Below are 13,328 nucleotides of genomic sequence, written 5' to 3'. Positions count from 1 at the left end.
AAGATTTTACTTATTTATTCATGAGAGAGATGGAGAGAGAGGCACAGACATAGGTAGAGAGAGAGGTGGGCTCCCCATAGGGAGCCCGATGCAATGCAAGACTCGATCCAGTACCCCGGGATCACACCCTGAGCCAAAGACAGGGATCACACCCTGAGCCAAAGACAGATGTTCAACTGCTGAGCCACCCAGGCATCCCTTAAGACTCTCTCTTATCCTGCCCTGCCCCGCTCTCTCAAATAAACAAATCTTAAAACAACTTTTTTATCAAATTGATTGGTAAAAAATACTCATTGCAATATGCTCCCCTGATTACTAAGAAGATACAACATGATTTTAGACATGAAATGGCATTATGTTTTCATTTTTTAAAAAATCACCATTCTACTTTATTTGAAAAAGAGTGATCTTCAAGTAACTTGAGAGGATAATGAAATATAAAGTATGGTGGGGGAAATAAAGGAAAACTATGAAAATATTGAAGCAAGCAGCAACTGGAAATACCAGGGAAACCAAATGAGAACTATAATCGATCACCCTATTTGGCTTTGTTGTTTATGATATTTGTTCAAGTTTCTATTTAAAGCCTATTTGGATATTTAGACAGCTCCAGGAACTTGCATATATATCAGCAAAAAGGAAATAAAAACCCCTCTTTCTCAAGATTTTATTTAAAAAAATTTTTTTTAATTTAATTTGGGGGATGCTTGGGTGGCTCAGCGGTTGTGTTTGTTTGCCTTTGGCTTGGGGCATGATCCTGGAGTCCTGGGATCAAGTTCGTCATCAGGTTCCCTGCGTGGAGCCTGCTTCTCCCTCTGCCTGTGTCTCTGTCTCTCATGAGTAAATAAAATCTTCCAAAAAATACAAAAAAAATGTTTGTTTGTTTTTTAATTTTTAAGTAATCTCTATACCTAGCGTGGGGCTCACACTTATAACTCCAAGATCAAGAGTCACATGCTCTACTGAGTCAGCTAGGTGATCCCCAAAGTACTCTTTTCCTTATTAAGAGCTTATATATATTCAAGTGGGAAAAGACAGAAAATAAAATAAGTAGTATAGTAAAATAGCTTCTGAGTTCTGTGAGTAGAGCAGATTAAGAAGGGATTCTGAATGTGTATTGGTGGGGAAGATTGCAATTTTAAATAAGAGTGGGGGCAGAGCAGGTCTCACTGAGAAAGTGACCGCTGAACAAAACTTCAAATTAGAAACCATCAGGAAGGTAGATCTCTTGGAGTTTGCATGCAGAAGGAATGGCCCTAATATAGGGGCATACATAATGGGTTCAAGAAAGTCACAAAGCCTTAGGTGCGAAAGCCAAGTAGAAAGAGTGGTAAGAGATAAAATTAGAGACTTGATGTGATAAAGTATTAGAGGTCACTGGAAACACTGACTTTTTACATAGAGTGGAATGGAGAGCCACTGAAGGAATCTAAGAACAAATGAAAGAAACAAATAAATGACTTAAATTTTCCAAATGTTATTCTGGTAATTGTGTTGAGAAGAGACTTTAGAGAAGGGAGTAAAAGCAAGGAAATCAGCTAGTAGGAGGTTTTTATGTCTTTTTAAAGATTTATTTATTTATATGGGGGGGGTGTGGCAGAGACATAGGCGGAGGGAGAAGCAGGCTCCCGGATCCCAGGGCCATGCCCTGATGTTGTATGTAGAGATTATTTAAAATCAATCAATCAATCAATCAATCCTCTCCTGTATCATACACAGACGTCACAAGGCAGTATTTAAAGGTCTATAGGTTGTACTTATATTGATAGAAGTTTGTTTGTTTGTTTTTATAAGGATTGAGTACTCCACACCGCAGAGTAATTCCTCCTAGAGTTTTAATGGTTTTATTTTCAAAACCAGGTCCAATGAGCTTTCTGAACAGCTGTTGTAGCTATAGAGAAAACAGCTTCCTTCAGAGAGCAGTACTTTGGGTGGAAAGGACAAAATCCCTTCACGTTTGCACATTTTTTAATTGCTTATCTATTGTATTCTGCAGTAGGGTGTAAGTACAGATAAGCTATCACCTCAGATGGGAGCTTAAAAATTTTTTTCCTCAACATCATGGTTCCTTTAACATGTTTCCAATATTCCCAGGTAGCCCACAGTGTCCTACAAAAAAAACTCTGGGTTAGACATATGGGGTTCTGGGTAGTGTTAACAGAAGAGAGGGCAGAACTGGTACAGATGACCATGGAGAAAGCTGACCTGGCTGGTAAAGCTGGTAAAGAGAAGCCAGCTTGTTTACATGCTCATTCTAGGACTGCTCGCCTTAAGCACAAAGTGCCATTCAGGATCTATTTTTGGAGGTTTATTACATATGTCTAGTTCTCAATTCCAACAGTTTAGTGAAGATCTAAATAAAATGCTATGTTCTACCTTAAAAAAATCCTCTCATCTATTAAAACAATATAAACAAATTTTTACTAAACCGTATTTTACCATTTCTATTCTAAAAAAGAAAGAACATTAGAATTATAGACTGCAATTATACAAAGTCACCAAACAAAAAATGTATTTTTTCATCCTAAGGAGAAATAAGTAAATTTGAATCTTACCATCTTCTTCATCTTCAGCTTCTTCTGCTTCCATTGGATCATATTCATCTTGATTATTATCTTCTTCAGTTTCATCATCATCTTTAGAATCCTCCTTTCTTTTATCTTCTTTCTGTAATTTAAGATGCCTTAAAATAAGCAAAATATCTGACCAAACGTCAAACGATTAAAACAAAACAAAAAACCATAAATTTATTAAATTTACTTGAAATAGAATCATATTATAAAATTCTCTTAACAATATACTTTAGGGGATGCCTGGGTGGCTCAGCAGTTGAGTGTCTGCCTTGGGCTCACAGCATGATCCCAGGTTACTGGGATCAAGCCCTACGTTGGGCTCCCCATAGAAGGCCTGCTTCGTCTCCTCTGCCTATATCTCTGCCTCTCTCAAGAATAAAATCTTAAAAAAAAAAAAAACCAAACCCAATACATTTTAAAATTAAACTACAACCCACAATATATGTAAATAAACCATTATGCTGTACACCTTAAAATAAAAAAGGAACAAATTACCAGAAAATGGTTCTAGATATTTATATAGCCTTAATTTGAAAAATTAAATTTCTAATAATACACAAAAATCTTTTAGTTTGGCCTTTATATTTTGCTATCCAATGGAATCCATCATCATTTGTTACTCTAAAGACTAAAGGAAAACTTCTAAATAAGGTTGCTGATGTAATGGAAATAATTACAGACCTTCCTTTCATCTCTATCTTCCTTTTTATCTTTATCATCGCCTGATTTTCTCCGTTTGGGTTTTGGCTCATCAGTTTCATCATCTCTGTCTTCTTTTTTATCTTTTCTCTCATCTTTTTTGCTTTTCTTTTCCTTTTCTTTTTTGTCCTCTTTCTCAGGAAGAGATAATAATGATTTGTATATTCTGACACCAAAATCTCTTTGAAGCATTTCGTTGAAAAGTTCTGCAAATAATGAAACCTATAAAAAGATACCAACAGTAACTCAGCTAACTTAAATAGAAAATTGAATAAATCCAGCATAATAATTTATCAAATGACTCGCCACATCTAACAATATGCGCTAACAAGAGAGTGATAATAATTGATGTCAATGATGTGTAGATCTTCAAAAGACTCAAAAAACTCTCTTGAAGATATAAATACTATGTTTAGCATACTTTTGGCCAAATTTTAGAAAGAATAACAAAACTGCACCACAAAAAATTTGAAATCAGTATAAAAAAGGATTTCTATTTTACACAGCATTTAATCTTCATGATAAATTTTTTTATTTACTCAACGAGTTTTTCTGAAATGCCTCCTATGCTACCAATTGTTCTAGGCATTGGGAATACAGCAGTGCAGATGATAAAAATCAATTCTAGGGGCGCATGGATGGCTCAGTCAGTTAAGCAGCTGCATTCAGCTCAGGTCACCCTATCAGGGTCCTGGGATCCTGTCCTGGAATAGGCTCCCTGCTCAGTGAGGAGCCTGCTCCTCTCCAACCCCACTCAGGTTCTCTCTCTCAAATAAGTAAAATCTTAAAAAAAAAAAAAAAAAATACTGACTCTAAGTGCTAATGATCTAATGGGAAGAGTAAAAGATAACCAAAGCACCAGCAAATTTTAAGAAGAAAAAAAAGGGGAGGGGGGAATTCCTGGTGGCTCAGCAGTTTAGTGCCTGCCTTCAGCCAGGACGTGATCCTGGAGTCCCGGGATTGAATCCCACATCGGGCTCCGTGCATGGAGCCTGCTTCTCCCTCTGTCTGTGTCTCTGCCCCCCCCCCCCCACCTGTCTCTCATGAATAAATAAAATGTTAAAAAAAAAAAAGGGGGGGATAAACTCAGAATAACAATAAAGTGCAGTGTAGTCAAAGAAGATCTCTCTGATTAGGTGACATCAGAAAAGTGACCCATGGGTAGGCCGGGTGGTTCAGTGGTTTAGCGCTGCCTTCAGCCCAGGGTGTGATCCTGGGGACCAGGGATCAAGTCCTACGTCGGGCTCCCTCCATGGGGCCTGCTTCTCCCTCTGCCTGTGTCTCTGCCTCTCTCTGTGTCTCTCATGAATAAATAAATAAAATCTTTAAAGAAAAGAAAAAGATTGCAAAAAAAAAAAAGAAAGGAAAAGAAAAAGAAAAGTGACCTGAAAGTGGCAAAGAAATGGGACATATTGATACCTAGAAAAGCATTTCAGGCAGGGGATATGAACTGAGAATTCTGAGAAGGGAGCATGCATTATTACTATGCAAGCATCCACAGACAATGACATACTCATGAACCTAAAATTATACACTGAATTTTCTATATAAATATTTCTAAGTACGGGGTGCCTGGCTGGCTCAGTCAGAACATGCAACTTGATCTCAGGGTGGTGAATTTGAGCCCCAAATCAGGTATAGAGGTTACTTAAAAATAAAATCTTAGGGATGCCTGGGTAGTTCAGCAGTTGAGCACCTGCCTTTGGCTCAGGACAGGATCCCAGGTCTGGGAATTGAGTCCCACATCAAGCTCCTTGTGAGGAGCCTGCTTCTCTCTCTGTGTATGTCTCTGCCTCTCTGTCTCATGAATAAATAAAATTTTTTTCTAAAGATTTTATTTATTTATTTATGACAGAGAGAGAGAAAGAGAGAGAGAGAGGGGCAGAGGGAGAAGCAGGCTCCATGCAGGGAGCTGGACGTGGGACTTGATCCCGGGTCTCCAGGATCACACCCTGGTGGCACTAAACCACTGGGCCACCGGGGCTGCCCTAAATAAAATCTTAAAAAAAAAAAAAAAAAAAAATCTTAGGGCAGGTGGGTGGCTTGGTAAAGTAGCTGACTCTTGATTTCAGCTCAGGTCATGATCTGAGAATCATGAGACTGAGCCCAGTGTTGGGCTCTTTGCTCCCCAGGCTCTTCTATCAGTGGGAAGTCTGCTTGAGATTTTCCTTCTCCCTCTGCCAACTCCTACTCTCGCTCTCAAATAAATAAAAATTTAAAAAGAAAACTTAAAAAAAAAAATCTTAAAATTTTATTTCTAAGGCTATTTCCAACAGATTCAAAGGGTCCGGAACTTGAAATGGTTGACCACAGCTCTAAAATACATAACCTTTGGGGCACCTGGGTAGCTCAGTGGTTGAACATCTGCCTTTAGTTCAAGTCGTGATCCCAGGGTCCTGGGATCGAGTCCTCATCAAGCTCATTACAGGGAGCCTGCTTATCCCTCTGCCTAGGTCTATGCCTTTCTGTCTCTCATGAATAAATAAAATCTTAAAAAATAGAATAAAATACATAATCTTTGGCAGTGTATTCAGAGTACTCAATAAATTTTAATCAGACTATTTTCCTTATCACAAAGGATAATGTAACGTATTAAAATTGAATTTGTGGGACGCCTGGGTGGTTCAGCAGTTGTGGGATGCCTTTGGCTCAGGGCGTGATCCCAGAGCCCTGGACTGAGTCCCAAACTGGGCTCCCTGCATGGAGCCTGCTTCTCCCTCTGCCTATGTCTCTGCATCTCTGTTTCTCTCATGAATAAATAAAATCTTTATGAAATTATTATTTTGGAATAATTTACAACTTTTTTTAAAGAATGAACCAATCACTTCTTTAGGGATAAAAATATTCAATTATTTTGAAAAATAAACTACATGTTGTAAATCTGTTCTATGATAATGGTAACAAAGAAAGAGATTCAAGTTGAAAAATAAACATCAATTATTTTATCTTCCACCCCAATCAATCACCAAGTATAATTTTAAATCCCACTGAATGGTATTTTAATTCTAGAGTAAATAATAAAGCATTACCTCATTCCCCAAACAGGCAATTACACATTATGTATCATGTGTCTCCTGATATTCTGATAAAAAAAACCACACCACTACTTATGAATTATTTCTTTTAAATAATAATTAAATCAGAACCTGATTAAAATCTTTAAATCCAACTATCAATTTACAGGAAATACAGAGGCCAGAGTAACATTTAAATGATACTATAAAATGCAATCACAAAAAATGAATCTTCTAGGAAAAATCAGCTGGTGTACCCCCCACCTTCAAAAATAAATCGCAGGAAAAAAAAAGCAAATTTATTTTTTATTCAAAAATAAATTGCAGGGGCAGCCCGGGTGGCTCAGCGGTTTAGCACTGCCATCAGCCCAGGGTGTGATCCTGGAGACCCAGGATCGAGTCCCAGATCAGGCTCCCTACATGGAGCCTGCTTCTTCCTCTGCCTGTGTCTCTGCCTCTCTCTTCTCTCTCTGTGTCTCTCATGAATAAGTAATTAAAATCTTTAAAAATAATTTAAAAAAATAAATTGCAGGAAGAAAACAAAAAGAAAAACACAGAATCCATGAAAAAGCCAAAGAGATTTAAGAGCTATATTAACCATCAAAATGTGTGTACCTTATATTTAGATCCCGAACTTAAAATATTACCTCAAATGAATGTTCTTTATTATCCTCTAATCTGTAGTCCAAAAGTACACTCAAAGACATAATGCTACAGTCAAACTTTCCACTTTTTGCAGCCCAGTTTGGATGTACAATGATGGCTGGTTCATCAGGCAAAATGTATCTTCTTTCCCGCCGCTGGCGTTCCATTTCCTCTTGACGTTTTCTTTCTTCTTCCTACATATTTGAAATTTTAAGTAATGTTAAACTGCCATGCAAAATATGTATATATCAAGTGTACACTTTGTGACGAAAAAGGGCAAAATTCCCATGACTCCTTTTAGTGATTATGCCAACCAGAAGGGCTGGAAAGAAAGTTCAAATTTACTAATGAAGATAGCAGTTTTTATGGCTTCTGCTTTTCTCTTTTGGGAGTCCCAGTACAAGAAACTGCCTTCTAAAGAGGAAAAAAAAAATATCTGTGTTAACATATAAATCAGAGATTCTGGAAAATAGAGTGTAGTTTCTAGATCTTCCTGAATCCCTACACAAAAAGGGAATAATCTAGACACCAATCCATGTACATTTACAACAAAACAAGGTGAAAAGGTATCCCCATAAACCCCAATACACAATTGAATATGAAAAAACCACAAGAACCAAAAGACCTACATGTTACTGGCATCTGTGTAGAGGGAAAAGTAGAAGGAAACAAATAGCGTTGTTTGATGGATCTAAGAACAGGAAAACCAAAAGCAGTCAATAGACATTCACTGGAAAGTGTGGTCAATTTCATAACAGCAGCTAAAACTAGGCAACATTTTACTACCAACAATAGTGAGTACAAGGAGCCCATCTTAACATCTGAAAGGACCAAGAACATTCTAGTCCTATGAACTTGCAAAGTTGAATTACCAATGCATCTTTCCAGCACAGGGCCTCATACTGAGGAGAAATTTCTGAAAGCAGAATCAGTCGTGGGCAGTACAGCAAAAACAGAGACTTGGGAGGAAAAGGTCCCAATGAACAATGACAGAAGAGCAACAGGGGGTTATCTGGGTGGTTTAGCCACTAAGTGTCTGCCTTAGGCTCAGTTCATGATTCCAGGGTCCTGGGATCAAGCCCCACATCAGGCTCCCTCCACAATGGGACGCGTGATTCCTCTCTTCCTATACCCCTCCATCCCCGTTCAAGTTCTCTCAAATAAATATATTAAGTCTTAAAAAAAAAAAAAAGAAAAATGGGTAATAACATATTTAAAATAGTCAAAGAAATATAAATGGGAATCAAAGATTTTATATTCAGCAAAACTGACTTTTAAGTACAGTATAGTCAAATTGTTACCAACATACAAGAACTTACATATCGCTACCATGAGCTCTGAGAAACCTCCTAGAGATGAGCTTCAGAGACAATGACAAAAGGACTAGTGGCGAGCATTAAATAAGTAATTGTAGAACCAAGACTGAATGAGAATTAAAAGAATACAATATGTAATGATGCTACATGCATCATGCATCCTACATGCTAGGATGATATACTTATAGACAACATAAAAACAATGAGGAGAAAATAAGAATAGGAAATGCAAAAATAATTTTTTAAAAATTTCAGCAATAATCTTGGTGGTATACTATTAGTCCCACATTAGTGTTGTGTCTCTCTATATTTTCCTACCCACTGGACAAAAAAAGACAATTTGAGCTTTAATAAGGATAAGAATTGAAACCCATCAAATGTGTTTAAATCTATAAATTCGGGGCACCTGGATGGCTCAGTTGGCTAAATGTCTGCCTTTGGCTCGATCCTGGAATTGAGTGCCACATCGGGCTCCCTGATGTGGGGAATCTGCTTCTCGCTCTCCTGCCCCTTTCCCCCACTTGTGCTCTAATAAAAAATCCTTAAAAATACATAAATCTATAAATTCATAATGATGTTTACTTTTTAAAGATTTAATTTTTTATTTGAGAGAGAGTACAAGCAGGGGAGGGGCAGAGAAGCAGGCTCCCTGCTGAGGAGGGAGCCCGATGTGGGGCTAGGTCCTGGGATGACCTGAGCTAAAGGAGGATGCTCAACCAGCTGAGCCACCCAGGCACCCCATAATGATGTTTAAGAACAAACAGGTAACCATCAGAAGATGACAGGGAAGCAATTCAGTATCTTGAAAACCAGATAAAGGACAACACTGCTTACTTTAGGAACACATATAATAACATGATAACAATATAAAGATTAGGAAGGGTCCTGCATGAAGGTTCATTTTGAAGAAGTGTTCTATATTAAAAAAAAAAAAAAAAAGAATCAAACATTGATACTGCTTTCTGTATGAATTTACCAATAGGTAAAACTATACCACCAAGTAACCAGAGAACAGATGAGGAAAATTTGGGACAACAAAATGATAAGAATTATGACTATTTTTCAACCCCAATGGGTGCTATCATCAAAAATTAAAAACCAGGGGCAGCCCCGGAGGCTCAGTGGTTTAGCACCGCCTTCAACCCAGGGCGTAATCCTGGAGACCTGGGATAGAGTCCGACGTCAGGCTCCCTGCATGGAGCCTGCTTCTCCCTCTGCCTGTGTCTCTGCCTCTCTCTCATGAATAAATAAAAAAAAAAAAACTTATTATTCTCTCACAATACTTCATAAATGATGATGTGTACTCCACAATGCACTAGGAAACAGATAATGTTGGTCTGTCCAATTACTAGTGTTCTAACATGCTTCCTATATTCCTGTATTTAAAATTCAGAAAACGGGGGATCCCTGGGTGGCTCAGCGGTTTGACGCCTGCCTTCGGCCCAGGGTGCAATCTTGGAGTCCTGGGATCGAGTCCCACACGTCGGGCTCCGGGCATGGAGCCTGCTTCTCCCTCTGCCTGTGTCTCGCACCCCGCCCCCCCATGTCTATCATGAATAAATAAAATCTTTAAAAAAATTTTTTTAAAAATTTCAGAAAACAAATGACAGGCTTATACATCCAAGAGTTATTCTAAGGGCATAAGATGGCTTGAATCTATAGTCTCAGAGTCTTAAGGACTGAAATGCAATCAAATACATAGCTATAGAAGCAGCAAAATTCTGGGACAAGCACTTCACTAAAATTCAATCTCTGAACTTAATGGCTCTGTCAATCAAATTTTCTCTCATTTTCTGTATCTAAGATATAAGGAGTAATTTTTTAAAGTAAACTCTATGCCCAATGTGGGCCTTGAACCCATGACCCCAAGATCAAGAGTTGCATGCTCTATCTGAGCAATCAGGCAATGCAAACATGAATAATTTACTATTCATTCTTAAAAAGGAAGATTAAAAATACATGACTTGGAAATAACTCAAATGTATCTCAAATGGATAACTAATAAACTGTGATACGTTGATACTACGGAACGTTATTAAGCAATAAAAAGAAAACAAATTAGTGGGGCGCCTTGCTGGCTCAGTTGGTTGGGCATCGAACTCTTGAATTTTGTCTTGGAGTTGTGGAATAGGTTCCTAAGACAGACTCTACACTCAGCATAGAGTCAGCCTGGGACTCTCTCCCTTTCCCTTTGGCCCCACCCACATGTTCCCTCTCTAAAATAAATGAAAGTTTCTTAAAAAAGGAAAAAATCAGGGGTGCCTGGGCGGCTCAGTGATTGAGTGTCCGCCTTTAGCTCAGGTACTGATCCTGGGGTCCCGGGATCAAGTCCCAAATCAGGCTCCCAACAGGGAGCCTGCCTCTCTCTCTGAATCTCTCATGAATAAATAAAACCTTAAAAAAAAAGGAAAAAATTAGTGATATGTACAAAATGGGTGAATCTCTAATGTATTATTAATGTGACTCAATAGGTTACACGGTTCCATTTACATGATATACTGAATAGACAAAAATATAGCAAACAGGTCAGTGGCTCCCAGAGGCTGGCCTCGGGGACAGAAGGTGCACATGGAGACAAGAAAATGCTTACAAGTGAATGCAGAGGATTTTTAGAGTGGTTGACCTGTTTTATATCTTAATTGTGGTGGTGGTTATGTAACTATATGAATTTGTCAAACCTGCAAAACTATTCACTATAAAGGTCGAATCTAAAAAAAAGGGGGGGGGGGATTCCTGGGTGGCGCAGCGGTTTGGCGCCTGCCTTTGGCCCAGGGCGCGATCCTGGAGACCCAGGATCGAATCCCACATCGGGCTCCCGGTGCATGGAGCCTGCTTCTCCCTCTGCCTGTGTCTCTGCCTCTCTCTCTCTCTCTCTGTGTGACTATCATAAATAAATAAAAATTAAAAAAAAGATAGATACATTTATTCATTCATTCATACGTACATACATAGAGAGAGAGAGAGGGAGAGGCAGGCAAAGACAGACAGAGAGAGAAGCAGGCTCCACGCAGGGAGCCTGACGCGAGACTTGATTCTGGGTCTCCAGGATCACAACCCAGGCTGCAGGCGGCACTAAACCACTGCGCCACCGGGGCTGCCCTTAAACCTTAATAAAAGTATACACACACATATTTCAAGAATTCTCTATAAACTAAAATCATGTTTAGTATATACCTCTTTATCATCTTCAGATTTCCTATCATCCTCTTCTTCCTCTTCTTTTTCTGATTTCTCTAATTCCTTTTGTTCTTCTTTTTGCTCCTCTACTTTAAGCTGTTTTGTCAATCGGGCTATTAACTGGGATTTTAATCCTTTAGAACTAAGAGCTCGACTTTCTAATTCTTTCCGGAGATCATTTACCTAAATATAAAGAGCATAAAAACAGAGAAAAAGAAAATGAGATATTGAAATAGGTAACAAACTATGCAATTATCTTTTACCTGATCTTTAAAATGTTGGTGAAAAATATACTTGTATAGCTCAGAACATGTTTGTGAAAATGCAAACTGTCAGAATATTTTTGGGAAATAATTTGTAACATGTTTTAAGATGCTTAAAGAAAAGGTAATGCTCTCTGACACAGTACTTCTAATTTCTGGGAATTTACCCTAAAGAAATATTCCAAACACAGAGGGGGAAAAAAAAACCCACAAAAAACCTTTTTGTATTCCTTTGTTAACAGTCCCTTCCTCAAAAACATGACGATTCTAAATATCCAATAAAAGAATAATACCACATCAACTAGATGGGAGGAATACAGAACAATTAAAATTAATTAATGGGGGGCACCTGGGTGGCTTAGTCAGTGGGGATCTGCCTTTGGCTCAGGCTGTGATCTCAGGTTTCTTTGTGAAGCCCTGTTTCAGACTCCCTGTTCAGCAGGGAATCTGCTTCTGGCACCTACCCCGTCCCCCACCTCCCACGTGTGAACCCACAGATGCTCTCTCTCGCTAATGAATAAAATCTTTAAAATAAAAATAAAAATTACACGGGAAACACCAACATTAATTCAAAAGGATGAAACTGCAACTGTTTTATACATAATCAGAAACCAGCCAACAAACCGTAAAACTTGTACCCCCCCCAAAAAATGGAAAAAAATATCAAAAATATAATAGTGGTTGTGTTTGAGTTTATAGGCCTGAGTAACTTTTATCTTCTATTTTTTACATATATACTAGTTTTTAAAATAAGCATGCAGGCAGCCCAGATGGCTCAGCAGTTTAGTGCCGCCTTCAGTCCAGGACATGATCCTGGAGACCTGGGATCGAGTCCCATGTCAGGCTCCCTGCGTGGAGCCTGCTTCTTTCTCCTTTTGCCTGTGTCTTTGCCTCTCTCTCTCTCTGCCTCTCATGAATTAAAAAAAAAAAAAGCACACATTATAATCAAAAGAAATACAAGTTTTAACATTAGAAACTGACTGGTAAAGCCATCAGTTTGATAAAAAGTCCTGGGATGCAGGTTTAATCTAATTACCTTGTATGTTCTGAATCCACAGTTCTCTATATGAAACCTGACGTTGATGACAACTTGAGGTAATACAAAAATAACATTTTTATGATAATACATTCTCTACTTAGCAACGTGGTTTAAACTAGTTTCATACAAAAGAAGAAAATGCTTTTTTGCTGTTAACAGATAACTTTTTTGCTGATAACAGAATGTGTTAAAATAGGCTGTAAAAGCATGAGCAACCAGCTTCTGATCTTCTGATATATGTAGAATGTACATATGCAGAATGTATGGATCTACATTCACATTATAAACTCAGAGATGAAGAAGTGTAGAATGATAATAGGTCCAAAGACATTGGGGAACAAAGAAAAACTAGTACAGGTTAACCAAAGAATTTCAAAAGAGGTTTTTAAATTATTTCCTTCCCAGTTCAGATGTGTATCGGTCTACTTTTTAAATTTTATTTTAAAAACTAGAATAATCTTGGTAATCTTTTTCCTGTTTCCTCCCTTTTCCTTGAATATAAATTACTTAAATGCAGAAATTCTGCCTTCTTGGTCAGTTCCCAAATCAAAAAGTGATGCTGCTCACACTATAGGCACTTGTATATTACATTTGACAGATCC

At 38.1% G+C, this 13,328-nt stretch overlaps 1 protein-coding gene and 1 long non-coding RNA gene across 10 annotated transcripts in view; one reads left to right on the top strand and one right to left on the bottom strand.

Annotated features, from left to right (window-relative positions):
• The window catches only part of LOC140631935 (uncharacterized), a 105,300-nt gene that overhangs the window by 22,942 nt on the left and 69,030 nt on the right, over window positions 1–13,328 (top strand). For both annotated transcript variants that reach the window (XR_012029471.1, XR_012029470.1), the window contains exon 2: window positions 12,746–12,782. This is a non-coding gene — a long non-coding RNA (uncharacterized lncRNA). The remainder of the gene's footprint in view (window positions 1–12,745; window positions 12,783–13,328) is intronic.
• The window catches only part of CCAR1 (cell division cycle and apoptosis regulator 1), a 61,606-nt gene that overhangs the window by 10,067 nt on the left and 38,211 nt on the right, over window positions 1–13,328 (bottom strand). For all 8 annotated transcript variants that reach the window (XM_072823365.1, XM_072823368.1, XM_072823370.1 and 5 more), the window contains 4 exons: window positions 11,422–11,607; window positions 6,934–7,125; window positions 3,255–3,494; window positions 2,556–2,667 (listed from right to left, as the gene is read on the bottom strand). In XM_072823365.1, the coding sequence (XP_072679466.1) occupies window positions 2,556–2,667; window positions 3,255–3,494; window positions 6,934–7,125; window positions 11,422–11,607 (730 nt within the window). The remainder of the gene's footprint in view (window positions 1–2,555; window positions 2,668–3,254; window positions 3,495–6,933; window positions 7,126–11,421; window positions 11,608–13,328) is intronic.

This window comes from Canis lupus, chromosome 4, assembly GCF_048164855.1.
Source record: "Canis lupus baileyi chromosome 4, mCanLup2.hap1, whole genome shotgun sequence".
Taxonomy (NCBI): domain Eukaryota; kingdom Metazoa; phylum Chordata; class Mammalia; order Carnivora; family Canidae; genus Canis; species Canis lupus.
The sequence above is the reverse complement of the archived record's forward strand: the minus strand, read 5'-3'. Positions and strand labels throughout refer to the sequence as shown.